The 19,544-nt window shown below is 43.0% G+C and overlaps 1 protein-coding gene across 1 annotated transcript in view; it reads right to left on the bottom strand.

Moving 5' to 3' along the window:
* The window catches only part of KIF5C (kinesin family member 5C), a 170,370-nt gene that overhangs the window by 2,703 nt on the left and 148,123 nt on the right, over positions 1–19,544 (bottom strand). Inside the window, exons 20-25 of the mRNA XM_060257215.1 lie at positions 17,754–17,855; positions 15,082–15,142; positions 13,061–13,132; positions 11,107–11,211; positions 7,837–8,053; positions 3,298–3,411 (exon numbers count right to left, since the gene is read on the bottom strand). Coding sequence (XP_060113198.1) covers positions 3,305–3,411; positions 7,837–8,053; positions 11,107–11,211; positions 13,061–13,132; positions 15,082–15,142; positions 17,754–17,855 — 664 coding nt within the window. The 3' untranslated portion in view covers positions 3,298–3,304. The remainder of the gene's footprint in view (positions 1–3,297; positions 3,412–7,836; positions 8,054–11,106; positions 11,212–13,060; positions 13,133–15,081; positions 15,143–17,753; positions 17,856–19,544) is intronic.

The following is a 19,544-nucleotide window of genomic DNA, read 5'->3' as shown; positions in this document are numbered from 1 at the left end:
CCCAAGGGCCATATACGGCCCTCGAGGTCACTTGGTGTGGCCCTCGGGGATTGCTGCACCGAACCAAGCCACGTGGCAGCCTCCATGGGGCCTGGCTGGTCAGCGAGGATCGTGGGGCCCAGCTGCGCTGTGCAGCAGCCTCCCCAGGGCCAGGCAGGGATCACAGGGCCCGGATGTACTGTGCAGCAGCCTCCCTGGGGCCTGGCTGGCCGGCCAGAATTGCTGCAGTGCCTGGAAAAGTTACTGTCACAGTTCAGTTTGCTCTTGATTATCCCAGATGGTGTGGCCTAATATGCTAATATTAGGGGATGTGGTCTAATATGCTATTGAGTTCCTGCTGGGCTTCTTCTACAAAAAAACCCTGGACTTATGCATTTGCCTCGGGCAGCGGGCCGTGTTTGTGTGTGTGTGTGTGTGTGTGTGTGTGTGTGTGCCAGATTAGACTCTCCCCACATGACTTCAAATAGAAAAACAATTATTTGTATTAATTTTGCTGGCCTGAATCATTCTCTCTCGGCGGAGCACTGTTTTTTAAAGTTGATAATTTTTAATGGCCCGCGAATGATTTTATAAATATCCATATGGCCCTTAGCAGAAAAAAGGTTCCCCACCCCTGATCTAGAGGTCCTTTTATAACAAAGTGATAGCTATGCAGGACAAAAAGTAATAAAATGGTGGGCCAAGCTGTATTTTTTTTTAAAAAAAAATTGTGAAACACAATCAGTTTTGGCCACTAACTCTGTAAATGAGTAACGTTTCAAATATCAAAGAAATGCAGCAAGGAGGGTTATTAGGATCATTTAGAGTGCTAAATATTTTATGCTGTTGGCATTTGTGAGCTTTCATACTCTATAGATTTTAATTGTCAGTTTTTAATGGTTTGTTAATTTAAAGAACTACCATATATCTTATTTTGTGAGCTGCCTTGAACAAATCTCTGAAGATGTAGCACATGCAATTTCTGAAGAAATGAACAAAATTAATTACCATATTTACTCAAAAGGAAGACCTACTAAAATTATACTAACAAAAAAAAGTACCATTCATACCTGTAAAGACAGTTCCCTCTTTTTCTTGACGCACTTTTTTTTGGGGGGGGGACCCTAGACTTCTTTTCAGGTAAATATGGTAACTGTTATTCTGGAACTTAAATTCTAAATGTTGTGATTTTTTTTAAAAATAAATAAGTTATCTTAAGATAAATAAGTTATATTAACTCTAATGGGAAAATGCCAATTTACTTAAATTGTGCCCATTAGAAACATAAGATGTCCATTACCAAACAAAACAAACTGTAAAATTATTACAGCATAAGCAGGGAAAAGACCAGACACACATAAACAATGTATTTAAATTATTATTAGCATGTTGTTTATATGCAAAACCAACCAAGCTTACTCTCCCGCAGTTGTTATAATGGAAATGTCCATGTGAAGAAAAACAGGGCCTCTGAGCATGGAAAGAGAAAGTTCCCATGCACACAGGAGAAGTTAACCCCCCTCTTACAAGTAAGTACTAAGCAGTGAAAGAGAAAATCCCAGCTACCAAATGCTATCTTTTGTTTTTCTTCTATTTTCTCTCCAGGATCTTAAATGTATCTGATGGACGAATGCTGAGTATCCTAAATCAGCTTAACTGTTTGGATCCAAACTTAAAACGTTTCCAAAATATGTAAATATAACCATAGAGTGATTCTTGGGATGGTTCATGGAGGCGTTCATAGGAAGACATCATAATGAGTGCAACTCATTCCGTTTGCAGGTACACAATTCCATGAAATGGAATAATCTGAGACAGCCTTGTATATAACTGCCTAGAATAGCTACCTGTTCAGAGTATTGCAAACCTGAAAAGGGAACATAAATGTCATGCTCCAATATTTATTTATCAAATTTATTTATTTATCAAATTTATATCCCGCCCTCCCCTGACAGGCTCAGATCACAGCAGGGATCACAGCATATTTAGCACTCATGAAAGAGAATGAGACAGGCCCAACTTACATTGGAGTTCTATTATGCTTTATCATGCATTCTCATATGAACATATGAAGCTGCCTTATACTGAATCAGACCTTTGGTCCATCAAAGTCAGTATTGTCTTCTCAGACTGGCAGCGGCTCTCCAGGGTCTCAAGCTGAGGTTTTTCTCACCTTTTTGCCTGGACCCTTTTTTGGAGATGCCAGGGATTGAACCTGGGACCTTCTGCTTCCCAAGCAGATGCTCTACCACTGAGCCACCATCCCTCCCTTCTCAAAATCTTCTTGTTTTGTATTTTTGTAATTGTTGTGTGCATGTGAGTGTGTGCGCAAGTGGAAGTCATGGTGACCTCTAGTGACTGACCTCTATTGGGGGCATGAAGGATATTCAGAGAGATGGCTGAATAAAGTCTGCTCCCACCTTCAGACTGCTGGTATTTCAAAGAGGTCTCCCATCCAAGTACTTGCCAGAGTTGACCCTATTTAGCTTCTGAGAGCTGACAAAATCAGGACTTGCCTAGGCTATCCAGGTCAGAGTGCATTCTTAAATGTTATCCAGATCGCCACAAATTATACCTCTACTGGGTTTGAAATAATATGATATGATGGCATTATTTCCAACTACTTCTAATGAGTATTTCTGTCCAACTGTTCCTAAGAAGCATTCTCACTTCATGCACCACAATGAACCATTATCATGGCCAAACAAGATTTTGATTTGCACTTCCACTTTTCCTCAGTAAGGCTGTCTGCAACATGGTGGCCGACATCCAGGAAAAAGGGCACCTTGTGGATCTGGCACTAGACCAGTGCCACATTTGTGTTCTGCATTCAAATTACTCATAAGTTTGGATTTCACCCATTGCAGCATTTATTTGAAGGCTGCAGTACAACAACCTCAGAGCACTGGGTTCTGCTTTCTGATGGCCTGGAACTGCAGACCGTACTTGTAAAGGGAAACAACTGCTGTTGGCTTTAACTTGTTGAAACTAAAACAGTGAAACTGGCAGTTTATTGCTGAATTCTGGTGAAAGAGCCATTTTTTTTTTTGAGAAAAAGTATTGATAAGGCCCTCGTAGCCATTGGCCTTCCAAGTCCATTTGCTATCCTGCCCTAATAAAACGTCCCCTTTCCACAAACAATGACAGCTGTTGGGCTTTTAAATGCTGATCTGTGTTCAAGATAGCAATAGACAGCCACCACCCACCAAAAAGACAGGAAGGCCCCCCCCCCCCAATAGTAAGAATTTTGATTGGTGAAGTGAGCTCCTTAGTGATGTCAAAATACTGAAAACCACAAACAGGCTGCCATCGATCTACCTGGTGTTTATTTTATGTTCTGATAGTAACTTGAATTGGACAATCCTCCTCCTCGGATGGCATGAACAGCTGTAGGAGAAGATGCTGGATAGTGACCAGGGCGGATAGGTTTGGCTGCAAGAGAAAAATCAAAATTGGGAGAATACAGCATGTAGATGAACAGCACACCATTTTCTGTCCCTACGTGTTTAAATGGATTGCAGAATTTCGTGGTAGAAAGAATGAATATCATCTTGTATTATTAAGTAGCACTGTGCATAACATCTTAACTTGCTAAGTATACCAAAAGCCAAGCTTTTACAATACTTCCTGTATTTTATGGATGACAGAAACTGCATAAATTAAAAACTCTAGTGCAGTCTGTTCACACAACTGACACATAATAGGAAAATGGGGTTCCTCATACCTGTAATCATTGTTCATCAAATGTCTTTTGTGCAAACCCACGTTGGGACATAAGAACATAAGAGAAGCCATGTTGGATCAGGCCAGTGGCCCATCCAGTCCAACACTCTGTATCACACAGTGGCCAATATATGTATGTGTGTATGTCTATGTCTATATATGGCTAATAGCCACCGATGGACCTCTGTTCCATATTTTTATCCAATCCCCTCTTAAAGCTGGCTATGCTTGTAGCCTCCACCACCTCCTGTGGCAGTGAATTCCACATGTTAATCACCCTTTGGGTGAAGAAGTACTTATTTTATCCGTTTTAACCTGACTGCTCAGCAATTTCATTGAATGCCCACGAATTCTTGTATTGTGAGAAAGGGAGAAAAGGACTTCTTTCTCTACTTTCTCCATCCCATGCATAATCTTGTAAACCTCTATCATGTCACCCCGTAGTCGACGTTTCTCCAAGCTAAAGAGCCCCAAGCGTTTTAACCTTTCTTCATAGGAAAAGTGTTCCAAACCTTTAATCATTCTAGTTGCCCTCTTCTGCACTTTTCCAATGCTATAATATCCTTTTTGAGGTGCGGTGACCAGAATTGTACACAGTATTCCAAATGAGACCGCACCATCAATTTATACAGGGGCATTATGATACTGGCTGATTTGTTTTCAATTCCCTTCCTAATAATTCCCAGCATGGCGTTGGCCTTTTTTATTGCAATCGCACACTGTCTTGACATTTTCAGTGAGTTATCTACCACAACCCCAAGATCTCTCTCTTGGTCAGTCTCTGCCAGTTCACACCCCATCAACTTGTATTTGTAGCTGGGATTCTTGGCCCCAATGTGCATTACTTTGCACTTGGCCACATCAAACCTCATCTGCCATGTTGACACCCACGTTGACACCCAGCCTCAACAGATCCCTTTGGAGTGCCTCACAATCCTCTCTGGTTCTCACCACCCTGAACAATTTAGTGTCATCTGCAAACTTGGCCACTTCACTGCTTACTCCCAACTCCAGATCATTAATGAACAAGTTAAAGACCATGGGACCCAGTATTGAGCCCTACGGCACCCTACTGCTTACTGTCCTCCACTGTGAAGACTGCCCATTTATACTCACTCTCTGCTTCCTATTAATTAGCCAGTTTTTGATCCACAAGAGGACCTGTCCTTTTACTCCATGATTCTTGAGCTTACTAAGGAGCCTTTGATGAGGAACTTTATCAACAGCTTTCTGGAAGTCTGCTTCCAAGCAGGCCTGCCGCAGGAAGGTCTGTTTCCAAGCTAAAAAGTTCTCTAGAGGGTGCTCCTCCTCCCTCACTCCATTGTAAGCTGTCCTTTTCCCACCCAAAAGACAGTCACGTGACCCATGGTAGGGGGCACCCCCTCCCCTCAGTTCTGCCTGAGCTGCCCTGAGCCACAGAAGAGAAAGTCTTCTGACAAGTGAGGTGGGGGAGGAATGCATGCCTGCACAGAAGACACTTGATGAACAACTGTTACAGGTAATAGCAACCCCGTTTTCATCTTCAATCTTCTGTGCAGTTCCCCAATGTGATGTCACTAAGCTATTACCTAGGAGGCAGCGTGAGGTTCTCACCTCAAATAGTCACTGGAACAGAGAGTGCAGGATGGCCTTGCCAACCTGTCTTGCCTACAGATCCAGAGTGTAGAGATTTGTGAACATCTTCAAGTGGTCAGTCTGCAAATCTCGAGCATGGAAAACCACGTAGCATTACAGCAGAGGGCACCGGTGTTCTGGTGGAATGAAAGTGGATGTGCAAAGGGGAAGGCAACCCTGCTTGTTTGTAACATCTCTGGATTGCTGAAAGAGTCCATGTGCATAATGTCTGTGTGGTTTCCCATCGTTGCACCCAGTCCAAGAAATATAAAATTAACACACTGCCTAAATGATTTGGTTTGCTTGAGATAAAAAAGCAGCACACATTCAGCAGGAGAGGAAGGTGCAGGGAAGAATACAGGTAACACTATGTCCTGTAGCATATAGAATATAGAGAGTACCTTGGGCAAAATTTCCAAACTGGGTCTAAGAACCACTTGTTCTGCAAAGAGTTTCAAAAATGGGAGTTGGTATGTGGTGTGGCTAATTTGCTAACACTTCAGACTGAAGTTATGGATACCAAGAAGCAGCCGTAATCAATAATAAGTCCAATGGGCAAGTGGCTAAAAGCATGAAGGGCTCCATCATCAATTGTGAAAGCACTAACAAGAGGCACCATTGTGGAACCAATGTAGGTTGTGGGGGTACATGTTCAATAACTCTTTCATAAAATGTTTAGAGTCTATGGTCTGGCCACTATGAGGCAGTGAAAGACAGAGTTGGCTGCCAAATGAACCTTCACCAATGAGTATGCCAACCCCTGTGTCTTGAGAATGAGCAAATATCGTAGAACTACTGACAAAGAGCATGAAATGGGAAAATGGCCCTCAGAAGGTGCCCATAGTTCAAAGCATTTCCATTTATTTCCACAGGATCTCCTGGTGGATGCCTTGCAGGAATTAAGCAGGACTTCCTGAATATGTGGGCAAGGTCATGTGCTCATCAGTCTCCACGCAGTGAAATGGGGATGAGGAAACTGTGTGGAGCAACTGCCCTATTTCAGCAGACCCAGGGCCTCTGGCAGATGAATATAGGATCCCACTGGACCCCCAGAGGTCCATCTGTGTAAAACAGCTCTCAGTCCGGGCTAAGCACAAACCCTGTCAGTTCTAAACCCTTCTCAGTCAGGGTTAGACCCAGACTCTGTCAGTATTAGATTGTTCTCAGTCAGGGCTGAATTCCAACTGCCCTCTCTTCAGTATTCAGCTCTCAAGTTTTTATCTGTTTAACTGACGTTAACCAATCAAATTCCTCGGAGCAGCCTGTCACTCAAGGCTCTCTGTGAGGAATTAACCCTTCACAGGCTATTACCTGTTTACCCAGCACTTATAAGATCTTTTAAAGTGCTGTCCATCACAATATAGTCTACTTGAATTTGCTGGTAATTACGCTTATGGGTGGAACAGTAGCAATCTTTTTTAAAATGTGCACTATATAATCACAGCATGAACCCAAAGCACAAGTCAGGATTGTTCTTCAAAATATAGTTCCTGACATCAAGCCAGGATAGGGACTATAAAGTCCAAGGAAGACTTGTTTTAAAAACAGTCTGTGGTGGCAGGCTTTATTGCCTAGTAAATCCTAGAGTTGGAAGGGACCTCCAGGGTCATCTAGCCCAACCCCCTGAACAATGCAGGAAACTCACAAATACTTCCCCCACACACATACATCCCCAATGCCTCCAGCTCCATACCCAGAAGATGGTAAAAAAAAAACTCCAGGATCCCTTGCCAAACTGTGAGTATGTGAGGATACTTTCTCCCCAGACTTCTCCAGCCAGCGCACTGCTGAGTCAAGAAGCTGGGGCAGAAAGTCGCTTTTTGCTCCTTGTTTTCTGCTAGCATGCCACCGCCCTGAGTAAAAAAAATCACACGATGTCACCCAGGGTCAATGCCAAAGGGGTGGGGTTTTTTTTTATTGTGCTGACTGCCAGAGCAGTTGGGTAAGGAAGTCTTTAGTTAAACTTTATTTCTACAAGGCAAAAAACTCAGGGTGGTTACAAGTCAGATCTAACTACACTAAGCAAAATAAAGTTACTAACTGGGTACTTACCATCCATGGAACATCTGGTCCTTGCCAGTTGCGTGGTACCCCTTGGGCACCCTGCAAGTATCCTCTAGCATCATTCTTGTCTATCATCTGGCATTGCAAACACACGCACAAGCGAGTACACTGCTCTCAGCAACCAAAATATACCAATCAGAGGCAGCCCCAACCAACCCCAAACAAATAGTTCCCCTTTTCAGATCCCTCCCCATATGGACTCCAAGGGCCTTAGCCAATCTGGATGCCAAGTCCAGGGCCCAAGCCCACCAGACCATGGACCCTCCAATCAAGATATAACATATCAAAGCACTACTACCATTCGCAACCTAATTATGCTCTCTATCAGAAGTGCCTCCTTTTTCTTTTTCTCTCTGGGACGCCACTCCTCCATTCCTTCTCCATCACTGTCATACCTTGCCCACGTGTCCCTCAGCCCACAACACTATCACTGACTTTTCTGTGCCAGATACGTACCAATTTGGGCAGAATGGGCTCTCCTTGCCATGTTCTTGGCTCTGACAGCCTCTTTAATGCGATCTACCTCCTGCTGGTATCTCTTCCGGTCCCGCATGGCATTCTCCTTGGCTTCCTTCAATGCACTCTCCAAGGCCTTCACTCTCTCTGCTGTAGCTCGAAGTCGTTTTTCAAGCTTCGGAAGTTCACAACGGAGATCTGCATTATCACGTACCAACTGCAGAAGAAGGAAGTGAAAACGGATTAGTAATGCGATATGCTGCAGCTAAACGGGAACCACTAAAGTGCAGAGAAGCCCTTTTTTAAAAAAAAAATGCATTGTTACAAAAGGCAGAACAATATTAGCTTGGACCATTTGTTTGTTTGTTTGTTTGTTTATAGTCTGCTTTTGTCACTGAGACTCAAGGCCAATTACATGAAACATCAAATAAGCAATGCAATAAGGACTGGGATTACAAAAAATTAGAAACCTAACAGATATGATATGTAAAAATGCAGAAAAAAGGTATTCCAAAAGTGTAAAAGAATGCAGGATAATGCATACAATAAACAAAGAATACACATCACGCACAATAATATACATTCCAAGTCCCTTTATGAAAGCACCTTCCTGTGTTAGACTGTAGTCCTGTTACCTTTATCAAAATGCCCTCCTAAACAATTTTGTTTTTCACAGCCTGCTCCTACTGTTTTTTGTAGCAACAGCATGCTATTTGCCTGACAGACCGTATAATGTATTTATAGCTTCTTTGTGCTGCAAAGGGCCCAACTAGAAGTGACAAAGGGTGGCAATAGGGGGAGAGCTGTCCCAGAGACACCCACTAGTGTGTGGGGTGCCACAGGGTGCAGTTCTCTCCCCGATGTTATTTAACATCTACATGCGCCCCCTTGCCCAGATAGCCGGAGGTTTGGGCTCGGGTGTCACCAATATGCAGATGACACCCAGCTCTATCTGCTAATGGACGGCCGGCCTGGCTGCGTCCCGGAGAACCTGGACTTAGCACTGCAGGCCGTGGCAGGTTGGCTCAGGCTGAGTGGGTTGAAGTTGAATCCAACGAAGACAGAGGTCCTTTGCTTGGGCCGTGGTGCCCTGGGGGGGGAAATCCCCCTTCCGGCTTTTGATGGTGTACCGCTGAAAGCGGCCCAGAGAGTCAGGAACTTGGGGGTTCTTCTGGAGCCTTCATTATCAATGGAGGCACAGATAGCGGCCACTGCCAAGTCCACGTTTTTTCATCTTCGACGGGCAAAGCAGCTGGCCCCCTTCCTTGGGCGCCAGGACCTAGCAACGGTGATCCATGCTACAGTCACCTCGAGATTGGACTACTGTAACGCCCTCTACATGGGGCTGCCCCTGTGCCGAACTCGACGGCTGCAGCTGGTGCAGAACGCAGCGGCTAGGTTGTTGTTGGGGCTCCCAAGATGGGAGCACATACAGCCGGGGCTGCGCGGACTGCACTGGCTGCCAGTGGCACACCGAGTTCGTTACAAGGTGCTGGTTATTACCTTTAAAGCCCTATATGGCCGAGGACCTGCCTACTTGAGGGACCGTCTCTCCCCGCATGAACCCCAGAGAGCGCTGAGGTCAGCTGGTAAGAACCAGCTGAATATCCCTGGGCCAAAGGAGGCCAGATTGAAGTCCACCTGGGATTGGGCCTTCTCTGTAGCGGCCCCCCTACTGTGGAACCAACTCCCAGAGGAGGTACGGGCCCTGCGATGCTTAGATCAATTCCGCAGGGCCTGTAAGACCCACCTCTTTAAAACAGCCTTCACATAAACCGAGCCAGAAAGTCCTGTTGGATACGTCCTATGTTTTATGTTCTAATCACTGGAATTTATGAAAGATCTTAATTATAGCACCATAATCTTAACTCTAATGTAATTTTAATGTTTTAAGGATGATTTTATATTGAATTGTATATGAATTTATAATTGACTGCACATGGTTTTATTGTATACTGTATTCATGTGTTGTGAGCTGCCCTGAGCCTGCTTGCGGGGAGGGCGGGATACAAATAAAAAGTTATTATTATTATTATTATTTACAGTAGAGACCTGGGTTCGTTTCCAAAGTAGCAACAAGCTCACTGAACCCTTAGGAAACACATGGAGCAAGCCAAAGCAGGTCTACTCAGGAGCAAGTCCTAAGCTTTCAAATTAATTATTACAAATATAAAGAATGAAGGACGGATTCAAAGCTGTATCAACTGTATTATTTCACCTTTTTAAACAGAACGAAGCATTATCCCTCGTTTCTATTACGGACATTTCACAGGGAAACAAGCGGCCAAATGAGGCAAAACATTTAATGTAACTTAATTTAATGCAATTAGATCAATAATGGTTTTAATTAATGTATTAACTGGTTTTTAAGGCTAATCTAATGTTTATTAATGCAATGGTTTGTTAATGTGTTGTTGTTGTTTTTTCCTGTTGTTAGCCACCCTGAGCCTGTTTGGCGGGGGAGGGCGGGATACAAATAAAATTTTACTTTACTTTACTTTACTTACTAAAACATGAAATTCCATCCATGGAACGCCTAGATTTTTTTTTCTCCTTTAGGACATCCGTAGTGGGGGAACAATTTAGATCAGAACTACAGAAGGGTGTGTTTGTTTAAGCCTTTCAGCCTGTGCTATTTTCCTGACCCAAAACAAACCTGTAGGGCTGCAATTTCATTTTGGAGTGAAAAAAAAATAGGGAAGGTTTAACCTGCTCCTCCAGGCACAATAGACTGAGCACCTATAAACACACTGACTACGTTAGCTGTATAAATGGATTGAAAAATATTGGGTGCTCCATACACATAGCTTCCAATATCTCATCTAGCTTGACCAAAAGATAGAAGATGGAGAAGGAAAATAAGAACAAGAAGTGACTGCGGGTATGTTTTCCATGGCCCATGTAGTCCTCTGTTAAAAAAAAAAAATAATCACTGCACATTTCAGTGCTTCCACAAAACAATGCTTCAGTTTGGCAGCACTAAACATAGCAAGGGTCTAATGACTGTGGAAGATTCATAATCAAGCATTTTGTAACTACACCTTTCTTTCTGGCTAATTGGCAGGGATCCTACAAAGCAGCAGTAAATCTACTTTTATCTGATGCTCTTAAGATTTGCCATATGATTATTTTGCTGTTGGATGAGCTCCAGACTACCCCTTCCCCCACAGCACATGCACTGGCTGTATTTTCCTGCCTTCGGTATCCAGCAGACTGGCAATTTGTGCATGTCAGCCACTGGTGCAATGCCCTGCACAATAATAACCCTACCTGTTTGTGAACCTTTGTAAGTTGTTCTAGATTGTTTTCCAGGAATGAAATTTTCTGTTTCTGAGCAGCACTGCCACCTCCATCATCACTGTCCAATTCGACACTCTATGCAGGAAGCAAAGAGAATGAGAAACAAGGTTTGAATATTTACAACTCATTGTAGTTGGGTTGTGCAATAAAGCTCAATTTCCCTAGAGTTTCATTACAGGCTTATAAACCTTAAAAGAGCCCCTTGTATATCAAGCCATTTGATCATTAGTAGAAGCAATAAAAATACCAGAATTTCTCAATATTCTTTCCATTTAAATAGAACAAGTAGAACCAAACAAAATCCTCACGTTCTCCTCCCTCCCATGTTAAGCTGAACCTTTAAAACAGCCTTATATATCACTCTAATTCCCAGAGATGTAAAGCCTGCCTTTAAGCGCCCATTGAAGTAACATCACTGTTAACTTAGATCTAAAGCTGAACTGTTATTTTCCATTTCACCACAGGAGACAGACAGACACTGCTCGGTGTTCAAACAGCCAATGGTGATTTTCCAGAGAATACTGGGACTTCAAGCTGAATGCAAAACTGGTTTGTTTCTAGTTCGTTGAGCAGCTCTGAACATTTTCTAAGCCCTTTCCCACATCTGTAAAGCCAGCCTCTGAGTCAAAGTTAGTAATAGATAAGGAAGTTTCATGCTATTTCCTGCACAAAGTCCTTCCAATCAAGGGGTCAGACTGATTAGAACCTAAGTCTGAGCCTTCTGAGTTAGGACTTTGCAGAATTGGCTATACTCTGAGACATTATCTTGTAGGGCATGCGTACTACAAGTCAAACTTTATTTGCACCTATTTTGAAGTGCAGCTGATGGGTTTTCCATTGTATTGTTCTGAAGGCATTAAGGAAGTTGAGGCTTCCATGGAACACACTGTATGCTTTACAAGTGTGTGTCTGGTGGATGAGGACAAGGATACTGGTGAGTCACTGGTCACACTCAGCAAATCAGATTTCCTAGGACTGAACTACTGGATTCCAGCAACGAATAAGCATTTTCTGGCTAGTGTTCTGAGATGATTGTGTGTGATGCAGGCCCGTCTACTTTCCCTGCCTCTAGAGGGAGTGGTGGATCTGTTTTCACGTTACCTGATCAATGTGAGAGGAGCTCACTCTCTGTGCTTCCGAAGGACTCATGGATTATCTGGTGTACCTTTGCAAACCTCAGGGATCCCTGGAACCCCCCCGTTTGTGAAATTACTTTATGTATTTTGGGCCAATTTATCTGTGGTATAAAATAAAGGTCAGAGAATATGGAAGAATTCTGGAAACAGTATAATTAAGTGAGAGACAGCCAGGTCATGGGGTGACTTGTGTATTGAGAAGATGAAGTTTCACCAAGGCAAACAGCAAACACTTGCTGTGTCAAGGATGTTTGCCTATTTCATCTATGAAGCTTTGCCATGGATTTACCAGAAATAGCTGAGGGTCTCACTTCTACCTCTGAGAGAAGACAGGCCATGCAATGCCTTGACAGTGTATCTGTACCCTTCAGCAGAGAGCTATCATCAAAGATAATTATTCCTTCTTTAAGTTATTTGTACTAGAAAACTCCTGAGGACTGTTCACTTCTATCTTGGCCTGTATTTTTTTTTTCTGGTTATGCCAAAAAAGGTTGCCTTTGATTGACTGATAACTATTTCTTGAATTCTTTTCTATCTTTTAAAGTAATAAAATAGGGTAGTACTCCTATTCTCAAGTCTTGATTTCTATTCTTCTTATATATTCCATAGAACCCAAACACAGACATTTGCTTTTAACAGTGTCTGAATTAAGAAATCAAATACTAATAAAAATACACCAGCTTTTCATTGCACTAGTGCAACAGAAACTGAAGTTTTAGTTGCTGAACATAGGAAGGAAAAGGAAACTGGCATTTTGACAAAATTCCCCCTCTACCTTAACCACTTACTTTTTTTACTCTGGTGGTAAGATCTTGAACAAAGAGTTTGCGTAAGTTATGAAGAGTCTGCAGTTCTCGAGCCTGGATTTTTTCCCAAAAAAACAAAAATTATATTAATATCACTCGCTTTACTTCAGCAGCACAAAACAAGCTGTTATGTCAGTACATTATTACTGACAATACAATCCTAAGCAGGTCTATTCAGAATCCTACTGAAGTCTACTCAATGGCACTTACTCCCAGGAAGGTGTTCTTAGGATTGCCCTGTGAGGAAAATATTTTCAATAAATACTGCTGTGCTAATGACCAAGGAAGGGAAAGCAACTGCTGTGACTTGCTTTGGGGCAACTCCTCCTGGACGAAGAAGAAGATATTGGATTTATATCCCGCCCTCCATTCCGAAGAGTCTCAGAGCGGCTCACAATCTCCTTTACCTTCCTCCCCCACAACAAACACCCTGTGAGGTAGATGAAGATATTGGATTTATATCCCGCCCTCCACTCCGAAGAGTCTCAGAGCGGCTCACAATCTCCTTTACCTTCCTCCCCCACAACAGACACCCTGTGAGGTAGATGAAGATATTGGATTTATATCCTGCCCTCCATTCCGAAGAGTCTCAGAGCGGCTCACAATCTCCTTTACCTTCCTCCCCCACAACAAACACCCTGTGAGGTAGATGAAGATATTGGATTTATATCCCGCCCTCCACTCCGAAGAGTCTCAGAGCGGCTCACAATCTCCTTTACCTTCCTCCCTCACAACAGACACCCTGTGAGGTAGATGAAGATATTGGATTTATATCCCGCCCTCCACTCCGAAGAGTCTCAGAGCGGCTCACAATCTCCTTTCCCTTCCTCCCCCACAACAGACACCCTGTGAGGTGGGTGGGGCTGGAGAGGGCTCTCACAGCAGCTGCCCTTTCAAGGACAACCTCTGCCAGAGCTATGGCTGACCCAAGGCCATGCTAGCAGGTGCAAGTGGAGGAGTGGGGAATCAAACCCGGTTCTCCCAGATAAGAGTCCGCACACTTAACCACTACACCAAACATTACACAATCTGAATCTCTGACTTCTTAATACTTTCGTTGCACTTTTGCATATATTGCTACTACAATGTTATAATGTGATGATAATGTAAGTTTGTGGATGCGCCAATCCAGCAGGGATTTACATGCAGAATCACCTTTAGGCTATGTCCTATGCATGTAAAAGGGTGCTGCAAAGGATAAACAAGCCTTCATTCAGCACTAAAAAATTGGTTGGATCCAGCCAACTTTTCCACTTAATTTGTCCAATTTCTCTCCTTACAACAGCCCCCATGACACATGGCTTTTGTCCATGCAGATCCTACGGTCTGTAGCATAGTCTTCTTGGTGGAACAAGGGGACTCCTATTTCCTTTTTCACTAGCAGAAAATTTGGTGGGATCCAATCCACTGTGATCTCTACTGGGTTGAGTATATGCTGCATCTTCTACTGAACATTTTATATTCTCATCTTTGACATTGCTAATCATGGGCAGAGTAAATTCAAATGCAGGGCTTCTGCCCCCTCTTATGCTGTGAACTGTCAAAGCTTAAAGGATCTTTCAAGTGTTTCTCCATAAATTGAGCATTCATATGTTTGGTATTTTGGCAGTTTGCGATATATCTGCTTAGAGCCACAGAATCTGGAAATTTCATACATTTCAAAAACTGCAGGAAAAATATTTTTAAAAAAAAACAAAAAAAAATATAATCTGTTTGTGACTGATCTCACTGAAATATCACACTAATATCACTGAAGCCCAAATCTGCTCCATGAAGCTATACTATGAAGGAAGGAGAGCAAGCAGAGTTACCAACTGGAGAGTGCCTTACCATCAGTATCAACTCATATTTTTGCAGGAAAGCAAAATATTCTAAACAGAACAGAAAAGTGATACAGAAAATATTTTGCACTGCTAACAAATGCAAAGCAAAATACAGAAAATGTCAAGTGTTCAAAGAACTCCTTAGGAAAAACACAAAGTGTGAAGACAGAATACACATACCACAGTTTCTTCCAGTCCCTTAAGATCTTCTCTTGCTTGTTCCCTTTTATCATTAAGCAATCTAGACAGAGAATTATGCTGCATGACTTTAAAACTGAAGTTGAACGATACACACAATGAACTATACAATCATGTAAGTGAAACACAACTTGCTCATCTCAGCCCATTTATGCATATATAGTCAAAGGAAGAACAGGTGCATCTACACTTCCTGAATATTGAACAGTGCCATCCTATACAGTGTTACACCCTTCTAAGCTCCAAATCCCTTTGAAGGATCCAATGCAGAAACATCTGTGTATTTGACAATAGCAATCTCTAGTGGGCAACCAGGGCTAAAATCCAGGTTGGTTGGAAAGATGGAAAAGAAATGGGGGACTTGGGAAGTAAAAAAAAAAATAGAAACTGCAAGCAATTTCTTCAGTTTGCACTTCAGACACAGAAGGAGTGACCTAAGCCAGACGCTGTCACCAGGGGTGAGACTCATTGTCCCAAGAGCATCACTGCTGGATTGTAAACTATTTTGTAATCTTAATAGAAAAGTTGGGAAATCCTTGGATACTTACACCCAGTGACTTGAGCTGTGAATGGGTGAGACAGAAATAAATCTGAAAAGAGCCCAAGGTTTGCAGAAAAAATGTGAAATCTTTAAAAAAAAAATGCAATGGGCAGCTTTAAAAATCCCAAAATGATAAAAGGAGCACCTACAGCTTTAAGCCATGGATTTTCCTCAGTTCCTGTTGCTAGACAACCACAGTATTCTAGGCTTCAGTTTCTTGTGAGTAAAAAGACAGGAGGCAGGGCTCTTTCTAGTCCTATTTTGGCCTTTGAGGAAGGATTCATTGGGGCCAGGCCAGCTCCAGGTTAAAAAACTCCTGGTGATTTGGGGGCAGAGTGTGAGAAGGGCAGGATTTGGGGAGAGAAGAGGCCTCAGCCAAATATAACCCCACAGGGTCCACCCTCCAAAAGTCAGGTCCACCCTCCAACCACTTTCTCCAGGTGGACGGATCTCTGTTTTCTGGAGTTCAGTTGCAATTCTCAGGTATTTCCAGGTCTCTCTGGAAGGCTGACAACCCTAGGCCTGGCAGCAGCCTCTGGGTGACTTGATAGCACCTGACTTCCATGACTGAACTAGGCCTGGCTGCTTGCTTCTGTTCAACATCCTGGGAGGAGCCAGCACCTTTGACTCGAGATGTTTATGAATGAAGTTTAAATACTGCACAACCTCAGAACGAATATCTGACGAAGCCTCCGTGTGAAACGGCCGGCTCCAGCTTGCGGCCCCGTGATCAATGAATGGAATTGGGGTTCAGCTTCATTGCCACTGACAATCCCTGAAAAATGGCACTGGTCTTTGCCTCTGAATTTATGGAATGATTGCAGTGGAGTTAATTGGATTTTGAACTGCTGATCTGTTGTCTCCCGGTTACATCGGGAGTTTGTCGGGTCAAAGTGAAAGTTGTATGAACAAACACATATGAAATTGTCTTTTAATGTTTATATTGCACTTTTGAATTTTGGAATAATTACACTCTTTAATGCTATATAATTGTTTGCCAGTAATTGCAACCGTGAGCCTTTGGGATTTTTTGTGGGTGCCTCTGTTCAACAGCAGCCACACCATGAATGCCAGTGTGGTACAGGGGGCCTGGGAGACCCAGGTTCAAATCCCATCTTGTTTTGGAAGCTCACTGGGCAATTTTGGACCAGTCACATGCTTTCAGCCTAACTTACCTCACAGGGTTGTTGTGTGGGTAAAAAGGAGGATAAGCGAATAGTGTAAGCTTCTTTGCTCCCCACTGTGAAGAAAGCTGGGGTTTCAATGAGGTAAATAAATGAGCCAAAGATAAAACATGGGGGCTGCCAAAAGGAGGGAAAGATGAAATAGTGTGTGGAGGAGGGAAGTGAGGTACAACACAAGTCCTTAAGGGTTCCCCTCCCATGAAAGCAGGCCTTGCCCAGTGGCCAGCACCACACAACTTGTCTACAGTTTTCCTAAGGAGAGGCTGCCAGGGATGGGGGTGAGAGGGAAAGCTTGACAGAGGGGCAGATCAAGGGAGGTTGACTGGAAAGGAGATAGGGCTGCCAACTCCAAGTCTGGAAATCCCTGGAGAGTTGGGGGTGGAGCCTTAGGACGGTGGAACTGGAGGAGAAGAGGGACCTCATAGGGGTATAATACCATAGACCCCATCCTACAAAGCAGCCATTCCCTCCAGGGGAACTAGGGTTTCCAACCCCCAGGTGGGAGCTGAAGACTATCCAGAATTACAACTGCTCTCCAGATGACAGAGATCAGTTCCCCTGGAAGAAATTGTTGCTTTGGAGGGAGGATTTTACGGCACTATTCCCTGCTGAGGTTGCTTCCCTCCCCAAACCTCACCTGCCCAAGGCTCCACCCCCAAATCTCCAGGGATTTCCCAACCTGGAGCTGGCAACCCTAAGGGAGACTGATCTCTGTAGACGGGAGATCTGTTGAGATTCCAAGAGTCTCCAGTCCCCACTTGGAGGGTGACAGCCCTAGAAGGAATGAAGGAAGCAGGAAAAAGGGAAAAGTCTATGGGGGCTTTCAGGAAAGGAAAAGAGGAAATAGGGGAAAGGGAAGTGGATTTCCACTTGTTAAACATAATAGGAAAAGATTAGCCTGCTGACTCCTAAATACCCTATTAACTCACATGAGTTTTTCCAGCTTCTTTTCCCGTTCCTGATCTTCTGCTTTCAATTTCTCATAATCAGAACTCAGTTTTTCTTGCTCCAGCTGCAGTTTCTGATTCATACTGGAGGGGAGACAAAAGAGGATCAAATGGGTATTCGAACACATAGGATCAAACAAGTATTAGAACCGGACCAGAGTAGGGATCCATCTAGTCCAGCATCCTATTTTATATAGTGGCTTGCCACAGTAGCCCTAGAAGACCACAGAGGCCGAGATCTTCCCTTGCTTTTGTCTCTTAGTAATGATATCTCAGAACTTTACTGCCTCTGGATATAGTCATCTTGACTAGTAGCCACTAATGAACCTATGAGAATAATTCTCTTTTAAAGCCATCTATGCTTGTGGCCATCGCTACATCCATTGGCAGAAAATCCCACAATTGAATTATTGCAATGAGAGGCAGAGAAGAAACCAAAAAGCCGCTAGAGCTAGATCAAAGGTGCCCCAACAACTAAAACAGATAATGTATCACATCATCATCAAATGATTCCATAAAGCAATTATATCATAAAGAACTCAGCGTACCTTAACTTTGCTATTTCAGACACAGTTGCCTTTATGCATATCAGACAATATATATTTTTATAACATTATTGAATCTCACTTGTTAACGTGAGACAAAAAAAAAAGTAGTTGCCATTTGTTTGTCCAAATGCCTACATAATAGTAATATTGAGAAGACAATATGCTCGGGGGAGAAAATATGAACCAAACCTGTTCTATGGGCCTTATACCTTTTGCAAACATGTTTTCTGTTTGCTTGCGCTGACGTGTCATTGTGTACAGCATAAACTATAAGCCACTTTGGAATATGACCATGGGACACAGGAAACACACCCTGGGCAATGAGCTGACTCGCAGATGCGTCTTCCTGACTATGGCTGCGATCACACACACTCAATAACGCACTTCCGATGCACTTTCCAACTGGATTTTACGGTGTGAACTGGCAAAATCCAGTTGGAAAGTGGATTGAAAGTGCATTGAAAGTGCATTGAAAGTGGATTGAAAGTGCATTGAAAGTGGATTGAAAGTGCATTGAAAGTGCATTGAAAGTGCATTGAAAGTGGATTGAAAGTGCATTGAAAGTGCATTGAAAGTGGATTGAAAGTGGATTGAAAGTGCATTGAAAGTGCATTGAAAGTGGATTGAAAGTGCATTGAAAGTGCATTGAAAGTGGATTGAAAGTGCATTGAAAGTGCATTGAAAGTGCATTGAAAGTGCATTGAAAGTGCATTGAAAGTGCATTGAAAGTGGATTGAAAGTGCATTGAAAGTGCATTGAAAGTGCATTGAAAGTGGATCGAAAGTGGATCGAAAGTGGATCGAAAGTGGATCGAAAGTGGATCGAAAGTGCATTGAAAGTGCATTGAAAGTGCATTGAAAGTGGATTGAAAGTGGATTGAAAGTGCATTGAAAGTGCATTGAAAGTGGATTGAAAGTGCATTGAAAGTGCATTGAAAGTGCATTGAAAGTGCATTGAAAGTGCATTGAAAGTGCATTGAAAGTGCATTGAAAGTGGATTGAAAGTGCATTGAAAGTGGATTGAAAGTGCATTGAAAGTGGATTGAAAGTGGATCGAAAGTGCATTATTTAGCGTGTGTGCTCACAGCCTTTGTTTCTCAAAAGGATTACAAAACAAATAACATTCCTCCCGTGTCTCCCACCCCCATTGTGATCTTTTGAATACAGCTCAGCAACAATTCCCACAATAGCAATGCCAGTTTTGGAAGTAGCCTGTTGAGTTCGTT

Source organism: Heteronotia binoei, chromosome 16 (genome assembly GCF_032191835.1).
Source record: "Heteronotia binoei isolate CCM8104 ecotype False Entrance Well chromosome 16, APGP_CSIRO_Hbin_v1, whole genome shotgun sequence".
In the NCBI taxonomy this organism is placed as follows: domain Eukaryota; kingdom Metazoa; phylum Chordata; class Lepidosauria; order Squamata; family Gekkonidae; genus Heteronotia; species Heteronotia binoei.
The sequence above is the reverse complement of the archived record's forward strand: the minus strand, read 5'-3'. Positions and strand labels throughout refer to the sequence as shown.